The 27,016-nt window shown below is 34.5% G+C and overlaps 1 protein-coding gene across 1 annotated transcript in view; it reads right to left on the bottom strand.

Moving 5' to 3' along the window:
• ccdc141 (coiled-coil domain containing 141) overlaps positions 1-26,599 on the bottom strand; it is a 42,745-nt gene extending 16,146 nt beyond the window's left edge. Inside the window, exons 1-17 of the mRNA XM_073845744.1 lie at positions 26,163-26,599; positions 23,512-23,634; positions 21,551-21,742; positions 18,122-18,230; positions 17,491-17,744; positions 12,568-12,687; positions 9,297-9,491; positions 8,377-8,549; positions 8,080-8,221; positions 6,458-6,577; positions 6,104-6,295; positions 5,838-6,017; positions 5,550-5,729; positions 3,200-3,325; positions 2,932-3,120; positions 1,299-1,460; positions 896-1,045 (exon numbers count right to left, since the gene is read on the bottom strand). Coding sequence (XP_073701845.1) covers positions 896-1,045; positions 1,299-1,460; positions 2,932-3,120; positions 3,200-3,325; positions 5,550-5,729; positions 5,838-6,017; positions 6,104-6,295; positions 6,458-6,577; positions 8,080-8,221; positions 8,377-8,549; positions 9,297-9,491; positions 12,568-12,687; positions 17,491-17,744; positions 18,122-18,230; positions 21,551-21,742; positions 23,512-23,634; positions 26,163-26,273 — 2,718 coding nt within the window. The 5' untranslated portion in view covers positions 26,274-26,599. The remainder of the gene's footprint in view (positions 1-895; positions 1,046-1,298; positions 1,461-2,931; positions 3,121-3,199; positions 3,326-5,549; positions 5,730-5,837; positions 6,018-6,103; positions 6,296-6,457; positions 6,578-8,079; positions 8,222-8,376; positions 8,550-9,296; positions 9,492-12,567; positions 12,688-17,490; positions 17,745-18,121; positions 18,231-21,550; positions 21,743-23,511; positions 23,635-26,162) is intronic.
• Positions 26,600-27,016: the final 417 nt, after the last annotated feature.

Below are 27,016 nucleotides of genomic sequence, written 5' to 3'. Positions count from 1 at the left end.
GCACAGGAGGACATAATGGCCCTTTAGAGAGATAGTGGAAAAATTGTGAAAATTATGATTGTCTGGGGCACAAAAATATTTTGTGGATCTCAGGGGGAAAAAAAGACCAGTATTAAAGGATTACTCCACTTCCAAAATAAAAAAATTCCTGATATTTCACTCACCTGTCATCTAAAAAATTAAGATTTTAGAGGGAAACATTTCAGGATTTTTCTCCATATAGTGGACTTCAATGGTGCTCAACGGATTGAAGGTTAAAAATGCAGTTTCAAAGGGCTCTAAACGATCCCAGCTGAGGAACAAGAGACTTACCTAGCGAAATAAAAAATATTACAATATATATACTTTTTAACCCAAAAAGCTCTGCGATGCGCATTTGTACTCTGTGCACTCCGGTTCAGTACAGTTAGGGTATGTCAAAAAACTCCCATCTCATTTTCTCCTCCAAATTCAAAATCATCCTACATCGCTGTTTTACCTTTTTTGTAAAGGCCGTTTGATCTTCTTTGCATGTTCACTTTGTAAACACTGGGTCGGTACTTATAAATTGTAATTTTTTTTTGTTTCGCTAAATACAACCTTTACTCTTTGGCTGGGATTGTGTAGAGCCCTTTGAAGCTGCACTGAAACTGGATTTTTAACCTTAAATCGATTGAGCACCACTGAAGTCCACTATATGGAGAAAAATCCTGGAATTTTTTTATTTTAAAAACTTTTAAATATCTTAGATGATCTGGGGTAAGTAAATTATCAAAAAAATATATAATTTTTTTACATTTTTAAAAATGTAAAAATTGTTGTTCTGGAAGTGGAGTAATCATGAATTGTACTTCAAATGAGATTAGCAGAAATTGTGAGAAATTAGTGATTGATCCAAAGCCCTTGCAACACTTACCTCACCAATCTCTTCCTTATAGAGGCAGAAGTGGACATTGCTCATCAAACTCTCTTCACACTTGTTGGCCTCATCGATGCACTCAGTACTTCCTCTCTCTAACGTTTCCAGTTTCTCCTGTAACTGCTTCACTGACAACACCAGCAGATGCTTGGAGCATAAAGGAAAGGAGGAATGGAAGAGGATGGTCATTTTCTGGCACTTGTTTCATCCCGTTTCTATTAAAGCAACAAGTCTTGTTATGTATTTATGCATGACTAAGCAAGAAATATTAAACATGATGTTTATGTTCACTTTATATTATGTAAAGAAAGTTGTGAGGCTCTGGTAAGGAAATCAAGAGAATGCATGAAATCTTTTAAAGATAATGAGGCCATGCAATATTGTTAAGTATTTGACAAACCGACTGCTGCACAGTGTTGGTAAGATCTGCACCCAGGGAGAGTGCAAGCTTGTACAGATGGCGGATGTGCCTCTGCCTTTCTTGGTGCTGAGTCAACTGAGTCCTGGCCTGGCTGGTGTCACTGAACACAGTCACTGGTTCTGCATGTAAGACAGTGTCCAGCTTTATATAAAAAAAAGAAAAAAGGTAAACTTAGGTTATAAATTTCAGTATATAATATAATGCAATATAATATATAGAGAGAATAAATAATACTAATAAAAACTCGTTGGTAAAAGGGATAGTTCACCCAAAATTTGATGTTTATCTGCTGATGTTTGATGTTGATCTGCTTACCCCCAGGGCATCCAAGATGTAGGTGACTTTGTTTTCTCAGTAGAACACAAACAAAGATTTTTAACTAAAAACATTGCAGTCTGTTAGTCATTTAATGGGAGTGGATGGGCACCAAACTTTTGAAATAAAAAAAAAACATGCACAGACAAATCCAAATTAAACCCTGCGGCTCGTGACGATACATTGATGTCCTAAGACACAAAACAAAGGTAAAAAATGATATAAATACTGTTCAGTTTCTCACAAAAACCAATTGTTTAGTGTCTTAGGACATCAATGTATCGTCATGAGCCGCAGGGTTTAATTTGGATTTGTCTGTCTGTGCATGTTTTTTTGTTTTTGTTTTTGTTTTTTTACTTTCAAAGGTTTGGTGCCCATTCACTGCCATTATATGACTAACAGACTGCAATGGTTTGAGTTAAAAATCTTCATTTGTGTTCTACTGAAGAAACAAAGTCACCTACATCTTGGATACCGAGAAATGAAAATTTTTCCCCAAAATGAAAATTCTGTCATTAATTACTCATTCTCATGTCGTTCCAAACCCTAAGGCCATCGGGTCCTACCAAGTTCAAGGCCTAAAAAAGGTCCCAAGAACATCAACAAAATAGTCCATGTGAAATCAGTGGTTGACCCGTAATTTTATAAAGCTACAAGAATACTTTTTGTCAGCAAAAAACCCCCAAAATGACCACTTTGTTCTCTATTCTTACACAATTCTTTGCCCCCGAGTTACCGTCTTCTGCCATTAACGAGAGTGCCATGACGTATGTGTGTGCTTTTCTCTGCTCGTAAACAAGGCACAGCATGACGTGTTCTACATCAGCAGCATCACACGTATGCACTGTGGTACTTTGTCAATGTTCCTGGTACCTTTCTAGGCCTTGAACAAGGTAGGACCATTGCTGTCTATGGAGGGTAAGAAAGCTCATATCTCAATTTGTGTTCTGAAGATGAACGAAGGTCTTGCTGGTTTGTAACGACATGAGGGTGAGTAATGACAGAATTTTCATTTTTGGATGATCTATCCCTTTAAAACATTGCTAAAATGATGGCTAAGTGAATTAACTAAGTCTCCACAGCAATTTTCTATCTAGAGAATGAGTAGTGACTTTGAACATTCTTTTAATTTTATCCATCACTATTTAATTCTCATAATCCTATTATTTCTCAGAATCCATTAAAATGAATAGGTGGCTGACTTTTAACAGTGCATATTAATTCTGCTTTTGAAATCAGTTACAATCTCTTTTCAAATTACTCTTTAAAAGTGTTCTTGCAGAAATGTATTCTTTACCTCTTGATAAAGCTGATGAAATTTCCCGGCCATACTGAGAACAGTTTCATACTCTCTGATTTTATCTCTGACATGCTGATGTAGCTGCAGGAGCTCAGAAACTCTCTCGTTCTTCTCTTTTATTGGTATTCCTTTCAAGCTGAGCAGCTCGGATGTCTTCACCAGGAATTCCACTTCTGCATTCAGTTGCTGTGAAGTTTTTAAAATCGAGGTTAGTTGCTAAAACAAATCAGAAGTGATAATGAGAATGCAAAAATATTTTTCTCACCAGGAATTCTGGCTTTACAGTGTTGAAGTTCTCCTGTAGTTTAGATACAGACTGAGAATCACCCCCCAAATCAACCTTTGATGCTGGAGCAAAAATCTCCTCCATTGCCTTTAAATCATGAAGAACCTGCAGGCAGTTATCAAAAAAAAGATGAAAGCAATGGACAAAAACTGTTTAATAATAATATTTTGCTGGAAGAAATAAAATTGCTGTCTTTTTAAATGCTTTAACAATTATTAAAAAAAATATAATGTAATTTTTACTTCCATAACCTGATGTACACTACCAGTCAAAGGTTTTTGAACAGTAAGATTTTGAATGTTTTTTAAGAAGTCTCTTCTGCTCACCAATCCGGCATTTATTTGATCCAAAGTACAGCAAAAACAATAACATTTAGAAATATTTGTACCATTTAAAATAACTGTTTTCTATTTGAATATACGGTTTCTCACAAAAGTGAGTACACCCCTCACATTTCAGCAACCATTTTAGTACATCTTCTCAAGGGACAATACTATAGAAATGAAACTTGGATATATTTTAGAGTAGTCAATGCGCAGCTTGTATAGCAGTATAGATTTACTGTCCTCTGAAAATAACTCAACATACAGCCATTATTTTCAAAATAGTTGGCAACAAAAATGAGTACACCCTAAGTGATAACAGCAGTACGTTCTTTAACCATGCAAAGCCACATATCCTATTTATAATGTTTATATTTTTGTCTGCTTGACAGGACCATACAAATTGTGTGTGTTGTATTAGAGCAATTAAAATTTGGTGCTTTAAATTCTCTCATACTGACCACTGGGTGTTCAACAAGGCATCTCATGGCAAAGAACTAAGGATTTGAGAATTAGAATTGTTGCTCTTCACAAAGATGGCCAAGGCTATTAGAGGTTCAGTAACACCCTGAAACTGAGTTACACTACAGTGGTCAGGGTCATACAGAGGTTTTCCAAGATGGGTTCCATACAGAACAGGCCTTGCAAGGGTCGATCAACGAAGCTGAGTACTCGTTTTGTGCGTCAGGTGCAGAACCTGGCTTCAAAAAAACAGATGCATGAGTGCTGGCAGCATTGCTTTAAAGGTTGCAGAAGTAGAAGGTCAGATTGTCAGTGCTCAGACCATACGCCGCACACTGCAAATAGTCTGTTTGCATTGGTGTCGTCCCAGAGGGAAGCCTCTTCTAAAGCTGGCTCTCAAGAAAGCTCGCAAACAGTTTGCTGAAGACAACCTGTCCAAGAGCATGAATTACTGTAACCATGTCTTGTGGTCTAATGAGACTAAGATAAACGTTTGTCTCAGATGGTGTCCAGCATGTGTAGCGATGCCATGGTGAAGAGTACCAAGAAAACTGTGTCTTGCCTACAGTCAAGCATGGTGGTGGTAGCATCATGGTCTGGGGCTACATAAGTGCTGCTGGTACTGGGAAGCTGCAGTTCATTGAGGGAAACATGGATTCCATTATGTACTGCACATTCTGAAGCAGAACATGATGCCTGATGAACTGCAGTTTTCCAACATGATAACGACCCCAAACACACCACCAAGATTACAACTGCCTTGCTGAGGAAGCTGAAGGTGATGGGGTGGCCAAGTATGTCTCCAGACCTGAACCCTATTGAGCACCTGTGGGGCATCCTCAAGTGGAAGGTGGAGAAACAACATCCAGCATCTCTGTGATGTCATTATAGAGGAGTGGAAGAGGAAACCCTGCAACAACCTGTGCAGCTCTAGTCAATTCCATGCCCAGGATGATTAAGGCAGTGCCAGATAACAATGGTGCTAACACAATATATTGACACTTTGGACAAGTTCAATTTTGTTGCCAGCTATTTTGACAATAATGGCTGTATGTTGAGTAATTTTCAGGGGGCAGTAAATCTATACTGCTCTACCAGCTGCAGTTTCATTTCTATAGTATGGTCCCTTGAGAAGATATACTAAAATGGTTGCTGAAATGTGAGGGGAGTGTTCACTTTTCTGATATACTGTATTTTTAAATGTGATTTAGCTGATTTTAGCATCATTACTTCAGGATCCTTCAGATCCTTCACATATTCTTATTTGCTGCTCAAAAAACATTTATTATTAATATTATTATGTTGAAAACAGTTGAACAGAATATTTTCAGTTTTTTAAGAAAAGCATTTATCTCAAATAGAATTATTTTGTAACATTATACGTCTTTATCATAAAATATTATTTCAAAACTGTTTTTGCTGTACTTTGGATCAAATGAATGCAGGATTGGTGGGCAGGTAAGACCTCTTTAAAAAACATTAAAAATCTTACTGTTCAAAAACTTTTGACTGGTAGTGTATTTATGAACAAAATCAAAAGTTACCTTTTTAAGTTGATCCTTAAATTTTTTCCACTGCTTCTTTACAGATTTTATCTGAGTATAATGCAGTTGCCAGGACGTCCATAAGTCTGTTAGTTCAGATTTCTTCTTGGTCAGTGTCTCCATATATTTTTCTACAACATGACTTGCTGCTTTAACGTTAAGATTCAGGTTTCCACTGATCTGCAACAAAAAATATACTAGATTTTAAAACCACAAAACATTGCAATAGATTTGCAAAGACTACTAGTTTTAAGTTTGCATTAAAATAGGTTCTACAAACTTTCTTACCATGTTAGAGGAGTTAATAAAATTGTTGCCCAGGTCCTGCATGGTGAAAAAATTCTGCAGAAACGACTGCCACTTAGCATCCAACATATCCTTCATGGATGCTCCTGCTCCTTCATTTTCCTCCTCTTCCTCTGGCCTATTCTTGTAGCATTCCTGAAGGGTCCTTATCTGCTCCTCAACCTGTGCCACCACACAAAACATGATCATTTGAATATTGTTTTTATTTTGTCTGAATATAAATCTATGTTATAAATATACAACCATACCTCATCTGCAGAGCGCAGAAAGTCCACATAGGGTCTCAGGCTTTCCACATGTGATGAAATGTTCCTGACCAATGTTTTCATCTCCTCTGCCAGAAGTGAAGCTTTGTTGGACAGCTCGACTGTATCTGAGGATTCCAGCCCTTTTAGTTCTTTTATAAAACCAGCTATAGCCTCCGAGTCTCTCATAACATCCTGCAGAAAAAAAGCACCATTCAGAGAAAAACCTGATTACTATGAAAAAATCTTCATAGCACTTTTACTTTTTAGAGGTTCTATAAAATGGTAAAATAACAACCCACGTAAAATTTTCCTTTGAACATGATGTATTCTTGGTCTATGGAAGTATGAAGTCACCTGAGATTGTGAGAGCAGCTCAACATGCTTGTTAAGGGTGTCCTCAGCCTCAATTAGAGATATACCAGGCTCTGTACTGGAAGACAGGACACCGTTGCTGCTCTTAATCCAAGCAGACACCTGTGGAGATACAAATCATAATAAGGGAATATATGCATTTTTTAACAAGCTATAACATTACAGAATGTTTATGAACATATAAGAAATAATCTAATGATTTCAAATTTAGGCTATTTTTTAAAAAATATGTACACTTTAAATATTGTATTTGATTTTTCAACAGCATAAATAAAGGCATTTATTTATTTTTAATACATTTTTGCATTTTTAATTATAAATTATTATTATTAAATTATTTTTAATTAAATTAAATTTATTATTGGGTGGAGAAATGTGATATGAAATTGACAGTATGACAATAAATAAATACATTTGATATGTTATTTAATCAGCACAATTAAAAACAGAAAAACATAATAATAATAATAATAATACATTTTTGCATTTAATTTGTTTTTAAACAGGATAAGAAAAGCAATAGCACATAAAAACACAAAGTAAATGCTTTAAATGATTTTTGTTTTTGAATGACTATTATTATTAATATTATTATTGGGTGGAGAAATGTGATATGAAATTGATATCATGACAATAAGTAAATAAATATTTACATTTGATGTGATATTTAATCATCATGAATAAAAAGAAAACAGCAAAACACAACAATAATAATAATAATAATATATTTTTGCATTTAATTTGTTTTTAATCAGGATAAGAAAGGCAATAGCAAACATAAACATACATAAAAATACTTTATATAATTATTAAAAAAAATTATTATTATTGGGTGCAGAAATTTGATATGAATTTGACATTGACAATAAATAAATAAATTGTATGTGTTATTTAATCAGCATGATTAAAAACACAACAGCAAAACATAATAATAATAATAATATATTTTTGCATTTAATTCGTTTTTAATCAGGATAAGAAAGGCAATAGTAAATACAAATACAAAGAAAATACTTTATATAATTTATGGTTTTGAATTTTTATTATTATCATTATTATATTATTATTATTGAGTGGACAAAAAATATTTACATTTGATGTGATATTTAATCGGCATTATTAAAAAGACAACAGCAAAACATAAAGGCAATAGCAAATACATACATTAAGTAAATACTTTATATAATTTATGTTTTTGAAGTATTATTATTATTGGGTAGAGGAATGTGATATGAAATTGACATTATGACAGACAATAAATAAATAAATGAACAAATAAATATTTACATTTATTTAATCAGCATGATTAAGAAGACAACAGCAAATAATATTAATAATAATAAGAAAATATATTGCATTTATTATTATTATTAGGAGGAGAACTGTGATATGAAATTGACTTTATGACTATAAATAAATAAATATTTACATTTGATGTGACATTTAATTAGCATGATTAAAAATAAAAATAAAATAAAAAAACTACTGAAAAAAATGACATGACATTCACCCCCAATTATTACATTCACCACTAATTATTAGAATTATTATTATTAGATCTTATTAGATGTCTACATACAAAGATTACCACAGCTTATCTATACCTTTTCCACTAGCTCTTCAAATGAAGACACCAGCTGCTGCCTTTTGCCAGTTATCTCTCTGTGGGCGTGACACTCATGGCTCAGAACCTCCATCCTCTCTTTGATGTATCCCAGCATCCTTTGCAGCCCTCCAACTTGGGCACTAACAAACAAACACACACACACTCTGTGGATGCCTGACACTGCACAGAACATCCCAATCCTTTTATCACCTCTCTGAAAACCCAGAGTCTGGATATCTGTTGTGATAGGGTCTATTTTTTAACACACTGTAGCATCTGCTCTTTGTCTTCTCACCTTTGTGGGCCAAGCTTCTGAAGTAACAGCTGACCTCTCTGAAGAGGCTCAACAGATGCGTCCTTTATACTCCGAGAAAACTCTTCATGCTTCCTAGCCAGGTCAGGTAACGGCAGAGGCTGATTCTTCAGTTCCTTTATAGCAATCTCTATGGTGCCCAGCACCTCAAATGCCTGGAGACAACAATAAATAAATGATTAAATTTCAGTGCTTATATTGACACAGTTTATGAAATGCCTGTATGAAATTCTATATAACAACTCTGTGTCATTGTATGCAACACACTCCACAAATCACTCACATATGTGACCCTGGACCACAAAACCAGTCATAAGGTTAAATTTTACAAAACTGAGATGTAAATATAATATGAAAGCTCAGTAAATAAGCTTTCTATTGATGTATGGTTTATTAGGATAGGACAATATTTGGCCGAGATACATCTATTTGAAAATCTGGAATCTGAGGGTGCAAAAAAATCAAAATCCTGAGAAAATCACCTTTAAAGCTGTCCAAATTAGGTTCTTAACAATGCATATTACTAATCAAAAATTACATTTTGATACATTTACAGTAGGAATTTTACAAAAAATCTTCATGGAACATGATCTTTACTTAATTTCCTAATGATTTTTGGCATAAAAGAAAAATCAATAATTTTGACCCATGCAATGTATTTTTGGCTATTGCTACAAACATACCCCAGCGACTTAAGACTGGTTTTGTGGTCCAGGGTCACATATACATCTCCACTAGGGGGTACTACCTTCAACCACAAAATCAAGTGACACTCAAGTCACTAGAATGCGGTCAGAAGAAATATAGCCGCTGAAGTGTTTACCAAGAGTTAGGGCTCTATCAGCTCAGTTATCCAAACCTCAACTTAGTCAAAGCATGTGAAGTGCTACTACATTACGTACTTTATTAGCACTGCTGTAAAAGGCATTGCTCTCCTGCAGATGAGCCAGACGATTCATCATGAGGCTCCAGAACTGCTTGTGTGTAGCTTTGAGTTTTTCACTTTTCTCTGACAAGCGCTGAAGCTGTGTGGACTCATTCGAGGAAAGCAGATCTGACGCCTGCTGTAGCAACCTCTCAACCAGCACACCCCAGTCCTGAAGGAAGATACACAAACCATATAAAGATCCCCATTAGAGTTAACCTTTTAAATATTTTTTTAATGTTCTTTCTTTCTTTCTTTTATTTTTTGAAGGGGAAATTGGATGCCCACTTTCCACAAGTTGGTATGATTCTTTAGGGTCTCCAATGTACTCGTCCAATGTTAAAATATCTCAATGGTCATGTAAAACAACACCCTTTTTACGTTGTCAAGACAGCTCTGTTCACAACGACCCATCATACTGCTCAGAAAATCAAAACCGCTTTATAATTGAGACTTAATTGTTTTTTGGGGAATTAAAAAATGAGTGATGGATTTTTTTTTTTTAAATCATTGTAGGGTGGTTGTGTCCACACACTACTAAGACATATTTATATGCAAACACCATTTAAAAGTGATTTTTCCACCAAATGTGCCCTTTAAAGTGCCCCTATTACGCCATGTTAAAGGTAGTTAATATTGTTGTAATAGTCTCTTAAAACAGGTTTACATGTATGCAAGTTCAAAAAACACTTTAGTTTTCTCAAAAATTAGATTTAATTTTACCCCGTTTCTAAATGATTCGTAAACGACTCGTGTGAAGCAGTTCGAAGAATCAGTCTCTCTAAACCCCTCCTTTCAGTGAGCCCTCACTGCTGTGATTGGTCAGATGGTGCAGTCCTTTTGGATTGGTCTACCGCTTCAGCGCAAAACGAAACGCCCATTGGCATAACTGAATGACAGCTGTGGAGACCTGTTAATGCATAGAAAAGATAGCCTCGATTTTACCCTATCAATTCGAGCCGGAGTCTGACGATGAAACGGTTGAAGTGGCACATCGACAAGAAACTGTTTTGCAAGCAGGACGTTTCTCAGTGGGTGTCATATTATAACTGTGGAAAGTGCTTGCAATTTGCTTTTGTAAGCGAACCGGGCACACCTCTACGTTGTGAACTTCAACACTGTAACGTACAACCCATAACACTGCGTTAAGCCATCGTTTATCATTATCATTACTTAAACTAATAAGGCAGACAGACAGTCAAGCTGCATCAATCACAATTTATAGACTACATTGCACTCACAGCTGAACAACAGAACTACAGAAACGCAAGTTAGCCGCTTACCAAGACATGTGCGGGGTTGTTACACACCATAACGTACACAAAGACGTATTTTGAACGATCGCTAGAAAATACAATCATCAATTATTAATCATACTTACAGGTAGAAGTTCAGAGGAGCAAGCCGGTCCAAATAAACTGGGCACTGATCCATTTTTTAAAACCAAGCGTTTGGTGAATCTCGCGTTGTAACGTTACTCCCCAAGATTGGAAAAGCAGTCATCAGTAAAATGACGCGAACACAACAAGATTGGAATTGGACTGCTGAGGTGTTGAAAAAATTAATGTTAACCACTCATTCTTGATAGTTTCATCTTTCGGAAGGGCATATAAAACAAATTCACTCTCACAGCGCAGGGCGTCTTCTTGACATGATGTAACGTTAATCCACGTGAAAATGGTAGGCCTACTGTTTGTGGGCGGGCAAGTTGTTCGCGAAATTGAACGTGGGCGGACATTACGCAAATGTGTAGCTCGTGACGTGTGGCCGTTACAGAAAAAAGATTCGAATTGCTGACGACTCGTTTAGGCGAATGTGAGCCGACTCTTTTTTTTGTTAGACAAAAACTTCATTTATAGTGCACTGTCGGCGTCACAACTTTGCAGATAGTTTATGTTCACATACAGCTACATGACACACTACATGAAATATCATATTTGAAAAGGCATAATAGGGGCACTTTAAATATAATTGTGTTGTCTTAAAAATAAAGGTGCTTTAAAAGGTTCTTCACAGCGATGCCACAGAAGAACCATTTTTGGTTCCACAAAGAAACATTCAGTCAAAGGCTGTTTAAAGAACCATCTCTTTCTTACCTTTTTATAATCTGAAGAACCTTCTTTCACCACAAAGAACCTTTTGTGAAACAGACAGGTTCTTCAGATGTTTAAGGAACCATTTAGAGAGAAAAAAATTATTCTATGGCATCGTAAAGCACCTTTATTTTTAGGAGTGTATTTCTATAAGGGTATCAGACTTTCAGTAATGGGCTATAGTCAAACTGGGGCACTTTATAACTTGATTATTTATATGCAAACACCATTTACAAGTGATTTTTCCATCAAATGTGCCCTAATTGTGTTGTCTTAAAAATAAAGGTTCTTTAAAAGGTTCTTCGCAGTAATGCCATAGAAGAACCATTTTTGGTTCCACAAAGAACCATTCAGTCAAAGGTTGTTTAAAGAACCATCTCTTTCTTACCTTTTTATAATCTGAAGAACCTTCTTTCAAAAAGTTCTTTAAGGAACCATTTAGAGAAAAAAGGTTCTTCTATGGCATCGTAAAGCACCTTTATTTTTAGGAGTGTATTTCTATAAGGGCATCAGACTTTCAGTAATGTGCTATAGTCAGACTGGGGCACTAACACTTTATAACTTGATTATTTACACAATGGCACAAAGATTAACAGGACAGAAATAGAGATCTAATGTTACTGTCAACTGTTGCTCAGTGAGAGGGTGAGAATTAGCTTACATAATGGTTCCAACTAAAAGTTAATTTTAAAAGCTATATAATACCATGTACATTTCTGTAATTATTTTTTTGAAATTATTCTACTTCTGTTATTTACTGATGTCTGTGATGTTGTTAACCATCAAAAAATAAGTCACAATTGATGTCCTCATTGATAGTAATTTTGCAAAAACTTAACAGGATGGAAACGCTAATTAAAGATCAATCACAACACAACAGGTTTTGTTTGAAATATGTTGATTTCAGAAAGGAAAATGTCAGAAAAAAAAAATGTTTTTTGTAAATCAGTTTTACAAGTTATGTAGCAGTTAGTCTATAATACTGCAGCCAAATGGCAATATCCACTCAAACCAACATACATTTAAATTTAAGTTCACCTAATTATAATATTTTTAGAAAATTTTAGAATATTAAAATAAATAATAATAAAATATTTTGCACAATATAATAAGTTATATTTTATCCGGTCATTGAAATGTCTAACAATCTCTTACCTTGGCTTTCTGTTCAAACTCTTTGTATTTATGTAGTAAGTCCTCATTTTCTGACAGAGATGAACCCAGCTGACTGTTTTCCAAAAACAAAGTAGCCTTTTCCTTAAACCATTGTGTTACCTGTTTAAAAGCACATATAACATGTGATTAAGATGCATTAGTGTCTAAAAGTGTGAGACCTCAAGTGAAAAGGCGTCTACTGATCAGCATAACAACATGAACTAAAAGTAAAAAATAAAACACATATTTTTATTTCATATGTCCTTAATGACAGAAACATTGGATGCATTAAACCTGATGATCATGCTTCGAAAATCTCTATTGGAAGCCAAATCATCTGACTGTCAGGCTTTTTTTTTAATTATACCTAGAAATACTTTATTTTATTTTATTCATCTAACATTATACATTTATTTTCTTATGGAAGCCCGTTTATGCCACTGGTGTGTGCAACTTTTCTGACATTTTTTTTTTAAGATATAAGAGACATAAACTCACAATTGCCAGTTATGAAGTCGGAATTGCTAGACACGAACTCGCAATTCTAAGAAATAAAGTCGCAATTGCATGATATTAATCTCAATTGTGAGTTAAAGTCACAAATAGGTGATATAAACTCTAAGTTTTGTGATATAAATTCGAAAAAAAAAAAAAGTCATAACTGTGAGATAAGTCGCAATTACATTTTTGATTTTTTTATTCAGTGGCAGAAACAGGCTTCCAGAATTTCCAGCTTTAATGAAATGGAAAAAAAAAGTCATTTTGACAATGATTAAATTACAAAGTAATTTACATATTCGATTCACAGTGATTAAAAAAAATATATATTGGCAGTTTAACATTTAATAATATTTTAAATTTAAGATATTTAAAGCATTAGTTCCCCTTTAATAAAAGCAAAGTGGGTTTTCCACAGGGATCATCAAACACAAGCATGTGCCCTGTCCCTTCTCAGCATGTTAAGTATGCTGGCCAGTTATTTTAGTTCAACATTTTTAAAAAGGCAGCCGGTCATCAGCGTGTTTTCATGCTGAGTGGCTTTGAGCTTGCTTGAATAACCTGTGAGAGTTTAGACAATCTAACATGAACATACAAAAAACTACTTATGACAGCTATATTCATCATATTGCATTTCATTACACAATGGCAGTGAAATACTTGAAGTGGAACTTTTTTTCAGGTTCGTGAAAGGATTGTAATCAGGGACCGAAATTAAGTTTTTGACACACCAGCCAAGTTGGCCGGTGGATTAAAAAATCCACCGGCCAAGCTTATTTTTTACCTGCCAAAATTCTGAACGATTTAACACAGATATATCCAAAGCACGTTATTCTGTATATTATATGTGCTCCGGACAGAGAGGAGTGACAATTAAAACATCAATAAGAAAAACAACTTTTTGGTCATTTTAGATTTTTTATTATAACTTGGAAATGTTTTTAACGAACTATCTGATCTAGTCAGACTACTTGTTTTCTTTGTCCATGAAATCTGGCCTCCTGCTTCTGACGCAGTCTTTGTGCCACAGCAGGGTTCAACGCTAAGGAATTTTTCTACTGGCCCGATCGGGCCAGTGGTTCAGATTTTTACTTGCCCTGCCAAAATTTTTACTGGCCCCACCAAAAAGAAAAAAAAAAGTTAATATTTATTTCTTAGCCACATATTTTAAATGTGTCAAAAGCCAAATATAACTATACATACACTTTTTATTCAGCATAACTTTTCTTTAAATAAAATTGATAATTTAAAGAATTAAAGAAGTATTTAAGATTTCAATAACTAAAAATATATGCCAGCAGGTGGCGGCACGAAACTGAAATTGATCACTGAATCATATTCATTTGATTCGTTTGAATGCATGGTTCATTCAAGAATAAAGCAAGTGACTCTCTTAATGAATGGGAAATTGAATCATTTCACAAGATTCGTTTAAAAACAAGTTCACTTATAAAAGAAACACCGCTGTGTTTGAATGGAGACGCGCAGAGCCGTTGCACATCTACAATCAAACACAGTGTGACTTGGTCCAGAATAATTTTGACGACGGAAAATCAGCCATAGTGTTATTGTCAGACAATGTAAGTCACCTAATAATAACTTCTTGTTTATTTAACTGCTGTATTAAATCAATATCTCATTTACAAACTCCCATAAAAAATATTAAAAGCCGTCACTCATCTTAGTTTCCGATATCACAGAGCTCTATTATAATCAACGACGCTCTCTGTACCGCAAGATCAATCTCTTATTTACACTCTCTCTACACTTTGTTTATATTAGAATTCTTGAGATATATCTGTGATACATTACTGTGCTGTGAACCCAGACACGTCGGCATTTGGCTTTCTGGTGTATTTAGGACTTACATAACAGGTACAAAGCAGCGATCGTATTTATCTCTGCCATGGTTGATCGCGCCTTCTTGTTATTCGCGCTAGTGACGGGAAAAACTACGGCGAGTGACGCGATGCGCATATTCGCTTGGCTTTCGGTGTGAACGCACCAAGACTGTATTTGCGCACGGCAAATTAAACTTTAGTGACAAGGCAGCACTGGCCCGATCGGGGGAGCATCACAGAGATCCGTGAGACTGATACTGATTAACATTACTGGTGAAAAGATTTACTCGCCATGTGGCGGATGGCGCTTTAAATTTAACTCGCCAGACAGAGAATTTGCTCGCATTTGGCGAGTGGCGAGTGTTAATTTCGGACCCTGATTGTAATCATGTTGTCATGTATTAGATATCTTAAAGGAGCAATTAGTAACTGCCATTAGCTTTGAGGAAAGGAACTATTTCCCATTAGAAGCATCTTCTGCATATTTGACCCATTTTCCAACAGTTCCTGTATGACTGAGGACACTGAGGACAAATTAGGGACTCATGAATAACTATTACAAAAGATAAATACATTTACTGATGCTCAAGAAGGGAATATGATTTATTAAGAGTCAGAGGGTGTAAACTTTTTGATTTGGATCTGAATAAACTGTCCTTACTTTGTCTTCTGGGAAAATGTACACATCATCTTGTTCAAAATTAATAATGCATTGTGTTGCCTTCTTGAGCATCAGTAAATGTTTTCACCTTTTGCAATAGATGTGTGTAATAGATGAGTCCCTCATCTGTCCTCAGTGTGAAAAGATGGATCTCAAAATCATACGGTCATTGTTGGAAAAGGGGTCAAATATGTAGAAGATGCTGGAAAACCAAAGAATGTGCAGGAGCTGGAGGATTCTTCTAAAAGAGCAGGCAGTTTAACTGCTCAGAACCAACAAGGGACTCAAGAACAACTACCACGAAACACAAAACATTTATCATCCAGGAAACGACGTACAGTATTAAGATTCAATGGTATGTAAACTTTTGAATGGGGTCATTTTTATAAATTCAGTAATTTTTTGTCATGTGGAGTATATACAAACTTAGCTTAATCAGGACAGTACTAAATAAAAAATAATAAAAATAAAAAAAATTCATGATCCCTTATTTTGTTAACATTTACATAACATTAACATTTTGCATATTATGCAAAGGGTATGTAAACTTATGAGCACAACTGTATCTTAAGATGTCAACCCCATATGGCAAAACATTATGTAAAATAAAATTATTGTAAGCATGATTTTAAACATACACTACTGTTAAGTTTGGGTTAGTAAGATTTTTTGGTTTTTGAAAGAAGTCTCTTATGCTCACTAAGGCTGCACAGCTTGATCAAAAATACAGTAAATTTAGTAATATTGTGAAATATTATTACAATTTAAAAATAACAAATTTAATCTATTTCAAAATGTAATTTATTCCTGTGATGGCAAAGCTACATTTTCAGCAGCCATTACCCCAGACTTCAGTGTCATGCTGTGCTGATTTGTTTATGAAACATTTTTTATTATTATCAAACAGTTCTGCTTAATATTTTGTGGAAACCGTGACTTTTTCAGGATTCTTTGATTAACAGAAAATTCAAAAGAACAGCATTTGTTTGAATAAGAAAACATTTGTAACATTATAAATGCTTTTACATCTCATTTGCATCCTTACTGAATAACCCTAATTTTTAAAAACTAAAAAGAAAAGGTTACAGACCAGTGTTGTTTTTGACAACCATCTTAGATTTAGTCTTAGTCTTTTGGACTAAAATGCTTCTTAGTTTTAGTCAAATTTTAGTCACTTCTATATGTGATAGTTTTAGTCCAATTTTAGTCGACGAAAAGTAAAAAAGGTTTTAGTCTAGTTTTAGTCGACGAAAAGTCAAAAAGGTTTTAGTCTAGTTTTAGTTAAAAAAAGGGAAAAAAAGTAGTCTTTTAACAAATTAATGTAGGTCAGTAAGTATTTTGCTGTTGGGTAGTGTCACTTGTAAGTTCTGAAAATAGCAGATCTATAGTTCAACACAATGTGAGCTTCCGGATCGACTATTTTCACCAATAATTACAATAATGAAGGAATGTTTTAGAACATAAAAGACAAAAAAGGATGGAATGCTAAAACGGCTTGCCATACTAGTATAGCAAAGAGTATTTAATGCTAAAACGGCTTGCCATAGCGTCAGATACTTTTTAAGTTTTAATTGGCATGCACAATAAGCGGAAATGTCATGCATTTTAAACGTCTGACGGACCACCCACTAACATTTTCGTCTATTCTCGTCTCGTCAAAGAAAACTCACACACGTCTCGTCATGTTTTAGTCATCAATGAGCCATTTTTATCTCGTCATCGTCTCGTTATCGTCATGAAAAAAAGTGGCGTCAACGAAATTATTTCGTCATCGTCATCGTTGACGGAAACAACACTGTTACAGACCCTAACTATTTAAATGTTAGGAGTACATAAACTGGTCAAACTGATGCCATATCTTTACATGATAAAGTACATCCAATTTCTATAATAAATGACCTTTTCTCTGCCAGAGTGGCTTACCTCCTGTTCCTGTCTTTCCCACTGGCAAATGCAGTGGATCATTTCCAGCTCATGCTGTTGTTGTCTCATGCAAAGGTCCACTTGCCGGCGTCTGTCCTGTAGAATCTCCATTAATCCTTCCACCTTTCCAAAGCTGCTCCAGGCCCCGTGAGAAGCTCTGCCATACTGCAGGGCCTGCTGGGACTGGAAGTCCTTCAAGAATTCCAGCAACTCACGACTCTTAGTCAACACCAGCATTGACTTCTCCAACATTCCTGAGGATAGAGCACAAGCTTTGTATAATATTGGTGTGTTTTATTCAACAGTGTTTATGACAGACAAGAAAAAACACTATTCACACATATTTGAAAGATATTCTGTGTTGAGAATTCAAAACATTATTTATAAGCTCCCCAAAGGTGAATCTAAGAACAAGTCCTCTTCATTCATTGGGTTTATATCTGCATGGCTCCTATGCCATGACACAGTCTTATTATGGCATTACTTGTCTGTCAATATAACAAAGCCCCCAGTAGAGATTTTGCTTTTGACAGGTGCTTGGGTGTTGCTAAAGGGTTTCAGGGCATCATAAGCCGTTTGTGAGTTTGTTGCAAGGGTGTTCAGAACGGATGCTAGGGAACAAAGCTCTTACCTCTTCTAATAGTGCCATGTCTCTGAAGCAGTTTATTCATGTTGTCTGCAGTGGTCGATTTCAGGCCAACACTATGAAAGTCTTCAGCTTCATCTATCCTGATGGCAAACTGTATTTAAAAAAGTTCAAAGTGGCCAATATAAATTTCAAGTTCCAGATAAATATATTTGACAAAGAATTATTTTATTTGATAAAAATACTAATATTGTGTGAATATACACTACAGTTCAAAAGTTTGGGAACAAGAAGATTTGTAATTTTTTAGATTTCTGTTTTTTAAAGAAGTCTCTTCTGCACAGGCTATATTTATTTGATCATAATATTGTGAAATATTACTGAATTTAAAATAGTTTTCTATTTTACTATGTAATACTTCAAAATATAATTTATTTCTGTGATGCATAGCTGAATTTTCACCATCATTACTCAGTCTTCATTGTCACCATGATCCTTCAGAAATCATTTTAATATGCTGCTGATTTATAATTAATGTTGGGAACACTTGTGATCATTTTGATTTTTTTGAACTATAATAATTTGTTTTTATTTTGTGATACTTTTTCAGGATTCTTTGATAAATTAAAAAGTTAAAAAGAACAGCATTTATTTAAAATAGAAATCTAACAATATACACTTTTACTATTTTTTTCCTTTCTTACTTTTTTTTAATGATGTGTGAAATTGATACTAAATGACAGTAAATACTTAAAAAAAATACTTTGAATAAATGCTGTTCTTTTTAACTTTTTATTCATCAACAAAGTCCTGAAAAATGGATCACAGGTTCCAAAAATATATGAAGCATTCAAACTGTTTCCATTTATTGATAATAAATCAGCATATTAGAATGATTTCTGAAGGATCATGTGACACTGAAGACTGGAGTAATGATGCTGAGAATTCAACTTTGCATCATAGGAATATGTTATATTTTAAAGTGTATTAAAACAGAAAACGGTATTTAAAATGTATATATTTTTTTGTATAATTTAAAAATGGTAACAATGGTATAACCTTTTCAATGATAGTGTGAATAGTTTCAATATAAAAACATAATATCAAAGTGAAAAGTTGGTATGTATTGTATGTAACAGAGTTTGTATGCAACAACAAATGTGCAAACAATGTAGGCCTATTCATGAACAAATGACTCTTATCATTCTTTGAGAAAGAATGATGTCTGAGATCTGGTATGTCACATTTCTTTCAACATCTAGTCGGAAACACTGTGTGTGTACTCTGCATAACCAGCTCCTGGTGAATGACAACTCCATCATGTTGCATAAATGATAGCAGCAACCTTCAGCAGATGAATGCAGTCAGCTCTATGTACATCATCAAAAGAGTAATTTAGCAGGAAGCTTGTCTGTTGAAATGTTATCAGCAAAACAAATATTGTTCTGAAACATGCTCATGCTTGAGTTTATTTGCACAGCCACCATTTTCTGCTGCTGTCAAAACAACAGCACATAGCCTTGATGATGAGTCACGCTTCTTTAATCTAGAGTATCTAACTGAGGCAGATATCAAAAGTACAGTGACTGACTTGCTTCAGATTGCTGAAGATAAACGGAAACAGCTGTTTGTGTAAAAAAAATAAAACAAATACACAACACTGCAAGTTCAGTTAGTATCAAATAGCACCATGTTTCCCAACTTTAAAGCTGTAAAAACAAAAACCATCCATTGTATTTATAAACAAAAACATTGTTTTGTACAGTACACAGTGTAGCACACTCCCCATGGCACGTCTAACCATCAGGGACAGAACTTTCCCCCTTTCTAAATAGTTTTTAAAACCTGCTGGTTAGGAAAATAATTCCATTCATGTTTGGAAAATGCTGCAAAATGATAACAATGGGCTTTTAAAGTTAGAAAAATGTACTGCTGTGCAGTGGCCTCTAAAAGCACTTGAACACTTAAAACACACTTGCTTTTTCTGCTTTAAAAAATGATGGATTTAACAGCCTTGGCTGGTTTTAGGTAGGTGAATGAATGAATGAATTTTCACGAATTTTCTAGCTGGTCCAACCATCTTTTAAACCCTTAAATCAGCTTTAATTTGATTAGTATTATTTAATACAAAAAATATCAAATAGAAGTACAATTTAAGTTATTTTTTAACTTAACTATTTAACTTAATTTTTTAAAGAAATACAGTACAAACAATTTTCAAGCTAAATTATAGCCTTTTAAAGTTAGAAACTTTCACTGCTGTTATTCACACTTGCCGCTAAAGTTACCTGAAAACACACTTTTGCTTAAAAAAAAAAATTAGCTGCTTTGCTGGACCTAACTGATCATGGCCATCTTAAAACCAGCAAAACCAGCTTTGTCTGGTTTAAGTCTATTTATTTATTTATTTGTGACCCTGGACCACAAAACCAGTCATAAGTACCACAAGTATATTTGTAGCAACAGCTAAATAAAAAAATAAAAATTATTGTATGCCAAAATCATTAGGATATTATTATTAAGTAAAGATCAGGCTCCATGAAGATATTTTGTAAATTCACTTTTGATTAGCAATATACATTGCTAAGAACTTTATTTGAACAACTTTAAAGGCGATTTTCTCAATATTTAGATTTTCAAATATTGCCTTATCCTAACAAACCATACATCAATGGAAAGCTTATAATTATTTTAAATCTGTAAACAAAAAAAAAAAAAAAAAATGCGGGTCACACTTTATATTGAGTGGCCTTAATTATTATGTACTTACATCAAAAAATAAGTACAGTGTATTTAATGTGGTCATATTGCATTGCAAAACACATTTGCTTCTATTAAGTTGGGATATGGGTTAGGGACAGGTTTGGTGATATTAGGTAGGTTTAAGGGTGGGCTAGGGTGTAAGGGTTGGTTCAACAGTGGTAATTACATAAATTAATTACAAATTTAATTACATATAGGTTTTTAAAAATATATAAATACAATGTAAAAACATGTATGTACACAATAAGTACATTGTACCAAATGATTAATTTAAATGCAAGTACATAGTAGTTGAGGCCACCTAATGTAAAGTGGGACCAAAATGTGAATGTCCACTGAAGAATCTAGTCATTTCAATAAGAATATACTTGATGTTTTTCATGGATTTTCTGTGTTGACCAACAGAAAGCTGCTTGCATTTAGTGAGAATAGTGTGTTCATTTTGTTTTGCATGTTACTGTTCAAAATTAAATCAAAGTATTGTCACTTTTTCTGGTTAATGTGATCAACTACATACAGTTGCAGTTGACCATGCTACCTTTTTAATAGCTAAGCTTAAATAAATGACTTTTTAGCCTTGGGAGGACGTTTTGAATTCAATGTGTTTTCAAATTACCAAAAGATAAATTAGTTTCCACACGATAAGGCATTAAAGAACTATTACATTTTTCCTGTTGCATTACTTTCCTATATGAATCTACTGTAAATTACCTCCAGAGCACACTCAAAGAAATGGCAAGCCAAGATCAGCAGTGATCTCCTCTTCTCCAGGTGGGCGACCAGTGTTTTCCAAGCCTCGCTGAGAGATACAGCCATTGCCTCATAAACCAACTCCTCTCCTTCTTTCTGAGCTGCTGTTTTATCAGCCTCCTCCAGCAAAGCCCACACACCTCCTTCATTTTTCTGTGTAAAATTTAAATCCAATTAATAGACATCACAGTTTTTACTTTTATTTAAACTGTAAACAAGAAGCAGCTCCCATGCTGATTAGACACGTCTGGTGGGCAGATGCACATAAGTACATGATGAAACATTCAGTAACACGCAATACGTTTAAACTGTGGTAGAGGACTTTGTTCTGATTAAAGACTGTAGAGTCTATAGTTACTTTTGGCCAGATTCGGCTCTGATGAATTTTCACTTTCAAATATAGCACGGAAATGTAGGTCTAAAAGGATCACTTTGTGGCATATGTCTGATGTAGCGCCAGCTATTTAGATCTGGCAGTATAAAATTGTCTAATGAAACTGTACACAAAATTTAACATCTGTTATTAATTTATCTTCATTAAATTGATTTCTACCATGCAAAAATATCTTTATGCTTCAACTTCAAAACATTCATTACAAATGGAATCATCCCACTGAATGGAGCAGATTTATTACAAGGCTTTTAATGAACCATTAAAGAACCTTGCCATTAAACTGAGTGGTGGGTACTAAACCGGCATTAAAGTTCAGGAGCTATAATGATGCAATGCCTCCAACAACAGCACCAAAAAACAACTACATCTGTAGAAATGTAATAAATCGTTAAATCATTTCCTTATGGTTCTGTGAGAAGGACATTGCAGCTACATAAAAAATAAAACTACACCAGTATTACAAAATTATATAATTAAAAAGTGTATTAATCACTTGTGTCTTGCCTCCCCTGAGCCCATTGAGTTTTAACAGACCCCCTAAAGTGTGCAGTGAGTTTGGTGGGGGGTAATTGAGAATATCGCAATATGGTTGAATATAACTGGTTATGTTCGGCTGTGACTGGTTCATGCAAGTTCTGTGTTCAGTTTGAATAAACAATATAATGGCATTATTGGGAAGGCTAATTTAAAAAAAGTAAGTAAACAATCACACACTTAGATATAACCACTTTGTTACATCAAAATAAGACTTTTTAGTGAGTAGATCAGCTTGGTTTTAAATTAAAAGAAAATCTCCATGTCTGTGAACAATATTTACGGAGCTTTTAAAGAGAAAAGCTGAAAATAAGTTTACAAATAAAATATATTGTTTAAATTGTTACTTCCTTCCCTGTTGTAAAAGTCAGCATATGCTGGTTAGGTAGGTTTTGAAGCATGGATGATGGTGTAAGCTGGTTTAAGATGGTCTTTTGTCTAGTTATGAACTGGTTTAAGGTCCAGCTTAAACCAGCTCAAACCAGAATCCATGCTTTAAAACCTACACTCTTAAAAATACAGGTGCTTTAAAGGGTTCTTCAAGTGATGCCATAGAAGAACCATTTTTGGTTCCACAAAGAACCATTCAGTCAAAGGTTCCTTAAAGAACCATCTCATTCTTACCATTTTATAATCTGAAGAACCTTCTTTCGCACAAAGAACCTTTTGTGAAACAGAAAGGTTCTTCAGATGTTAAAGGTTCTTTATGGAACCATTTAGGCAAAAAAAAGGTTCTTCTATGCATCGTGAAGCACCTTTATTTTTAAGAGTATACCTAACCAGTGTATACTGTTTTTTTTCAACAGGGCTGAGTTATTATTTTGGAATAAATGTAATATGCTTTTAAAAAAAAATGCTTATTTAACCAACAGAGAGACTGAAAGATTGTGAAATGTATATTCAGTTAATGTGTCCAAACTTTTGTCTGTACATAATACTATCAATGCTACAAGATCAAAATGTTTTTATTTCGTATTGGTACAGAAAAGATTACCTTAATTTTGGCAAGGAGCTGCTCATGTTCCTCTAGAAGCCTTTTGGTCTCATCCTGGTTGTTTCCAATCTCCAACAAGTTGGGCTGTGCTTCAGTCAGCTGTAGATGCACCAGCTTGCCACACTTTGAAACACACACACACACACACACACACACACACACACACACACACACACACACACACACACACACACACACACACACACACACACACACACACACACACACACACACACGAACTTGTTAATGTATGGTCGTGCTTCTGTACATGCACCTCATGTATCCATGTGGCCTCAAGTGCATTTCACAGACTGTAAACAAGACTGAAAGAAGCTCCTCTAATGGCCCCTGGCCAAAGAGCACTTTGATTTCAATGCAAATCCACCTCTGTGAATTCTCATTCGATCAATTGCAAGTCCCAATGCAAACTTTGGCACGCAAATTGCGCTGATCTTAGAATCGCATTGCAATTTGCAAGTACAGGAAGAGCCATTCTGAGAGTGAATGAAATGTGGAGCTGCCACAGCTGCCACAGCCTGTCATGTTTGTTAAACAACTGCAAAAAATACAGTTTAAGGTATGTGGACTGATGGCTAATTATTAGCTCTGTATACATTAAGGCTGCTTACAGGGTCTATTGCAGGCATCTGGTGGTTTTTAATATCACATAATTAACTGTATGAAGAACCAGTCAACCTAAAAATCATTGATTTCAAACCTGCAACACAGTGATATGTGATAAAATGAGCTCTAGTGGAGAGAAGATTGTTAGTAAATAACTTAAATTCACTGTTTCCTCCAATCAAATGACTTAAGAACACTTAGAAGCATTGTATACTTTTATGGAGATTTTCTGAGCCTAATATAAATATATAAACTAGAAACAACATTAAGAGTGTATATAGGAGAAGTAAAAAAACAGCAGGCTGAACTATTCCTTGAAACAACAACAGGAGCAAGCCTACATTAGACAACAACAGAACTCTTAAACCTAGACATGAGGATGGCCGGTCACGGAGGATCATTATGAATAATTCAGGCCATCAGGAGCTTGGACCATAACAAAGCTCTGTGTTTTTCTCACAGCTGTTTTTGCCTCCCCATTAAGCCACTGCGTCAGGCATTATGGAATATTCACATTCCATGGAGTCCTCTCATGGAAAAAACAATAAGGTTTTATTGATAGCCCAAGCCAAGAGTCTGTTTAATAACCCGAGCTGTGTGCCCATACCATTACTGGTAAGAGCAGTTTCCTTTCTGTGTTTGTAGTAGTGTAGGTTTTGAACAGTAAGATTTTTTTTTTTTTTTAAAGAAGTCTCTTCTGCTCACCAAGCCTGGATTTATTTGATCCAAAGTACAGCAAAAACTGTCAAATTTTGAAATGTTTTTTTAATATTTAATGTAACGTTAATTTTCTATTTAAATATATTTTACAATGTAATTTATTCCTGTGATTTCAAAGCTGATTTTTTACCATCATGATCCTTCAGAAATTATTCTAATATTCTGATTTGCTGCTCAAAAAAAACATTTATTATTACTATTATTATGTTGATAACAGCTGGGTAGAAATGTTTCAGGTTTCTTTTATGAAAAGAAAGTTCAGAAGAACAGCATTTATCTGAAATAGAAATCTTTTTTAACTAATTGCTTGCGGAATGAAAGTATTAATTTCTATATAAAAATAAACAAATAAATAAATAAAAATACAGACTCAAAGCTTTTGAATGGTACACTAGTATACTGTTACAAAAACCTTTTATTTCAGATAAGTGCTGATAAATGCAAATCAGCATATTAGAATGATTTCTGAAGGATCATGTGACACTGAAGACTGGAGTAATAAAATAAAAATAAACTACATTTTAAAATATATTCAAATAGGAAGCAGTTATTTTAAATAGTACAAATATTTCACAATATTACTGCTTTTGCTGTATTTTGGATAATAATAAATGCAGGATTGATGAGCAGAAGAAAATTCTTTAAAAAACTGAATTATTTTCAAAACCTGTTGTAGGTGTACATATAAATAAAATGTAACTATTAGATGAAAAATAAACATGAAACAAAAGCTGAAGGAATTTATTTGTACTTAAATTACTTAAACTATTAAAAATATTATTTTATAACTATGAAATAAAATAGAATATTAGGTGAGAAAATGTGAAATCAAAATGCTTAATTGAGATGAAAATGCTTAAATTGAAGTACTAAAGTGACAAAAAGTAGAAATAAAAAGCTAAATAGAAAACAAATTACTTAAATTCAAGTGACAACTTAAAATCTAAAAATTAAAATAATAGTATATAAAATAGTCTATAGAAATACTACAAAATCACTGCAGCTGGGACATTCTGCTAAATCTCTTTTTTTGTGGTTCACTGAAGAAATAGTCATACTGATTTAGAACAACAAGGGGGTGACTAAATTATTATTTAACTTTCATATTTGAGAAAACTATCCTATTAAGTAATTTTAAGACATACGGATAGAACAGTTCAAGCCAACCTCCATCACCAAGAAGTGTTATTATTATTAACTGCGCAATAATGAAACTAAGGAAGTACTATGTTTCAAGTGACAAACATACAATTTATATGTCCAGGTTACATAAAGCTTTGCACTGTAAAGTGTAATAGTTCAAATACCTTGAGTACTGTTACAACAATCTGTGAGTCTCCAGCCTGTATGGCCACGGTGCTTATTGTTGTTGTGGAAGGCTGACCTCCAGCATCACCTTCATTGGACATAGTGAACATTGTCCCCTCGAGTCCACACGTCCAAGAAACAGAAAAGTCAGAACAAAGCTCAGTACACACAGGTTCTTGCTGTAATCCAAAACTCCCCTTTTCAAAAGTCCACAACTGTCCCGAACAGGCGACTAAACCCAAACAGAGTGAGATCTCTGGGGGTTTTAAAATGACACAGCCCACGTCCACATCAAAGATCCACTTGCCCTGCAGGTAAACTCTGCAACCCCTCAAAGGTCTTTCAGCATTGCTGGACTCTTACAGCAGTCTCCACCGGGGCCACTGGCCTGAATGAACAGTATGGTGCAAACACAGCCGTCTATGTTGACAGGGCAGAGAGAGGAGTGTTAAAAATAGAAATATCCACTAAGTTTATCACACTGTTCAGAGAGCCATTTGACACACCCCCCGTTTGGTTGCTTTGGTGAGTCTGTTGCTCTCTCCCCTCCCCTTGCATGTTTTACTATGGCTAACCTTTGCTTTCACAATAGAACGTTTAGGAAACAATTATATACTTAGGAAAATAGCTCACCATTTTGACACTATTTAGTCTTATGTCAAAAGGACAAAAAAAGCACCTCGCAACTACTATTTTCCAATACTGAAAACTACTACAAGTCAATCACTGTAATAATCAGATCTTCTCTAGGTTTCTCTGATGCTTTGAGGAGCAAAGCAACAACATCTTATTCTTGAACAATTCTATTCTACTCAAATGTTTTCAATGATCCAAACCTGTCTAGATGATATGC

This window comes from Garra rufa, chromosome 8, assembly GCF_049309525.1.
Source record: "Garra rufa chromosome 8, GarRuf1.0, whole genome shotgun sequence".
NCBI classification, from domain to species: Eukaryota; Metazoa; Chordata; class Actinopteri; order Cypriniformes; family Cyprinidae; genus Garra; species Garra rufa.
Note: the sequence above shows the minus strand (reverse complement) of the source record. Positions and strands in the feature narration are given on the sequence as shown.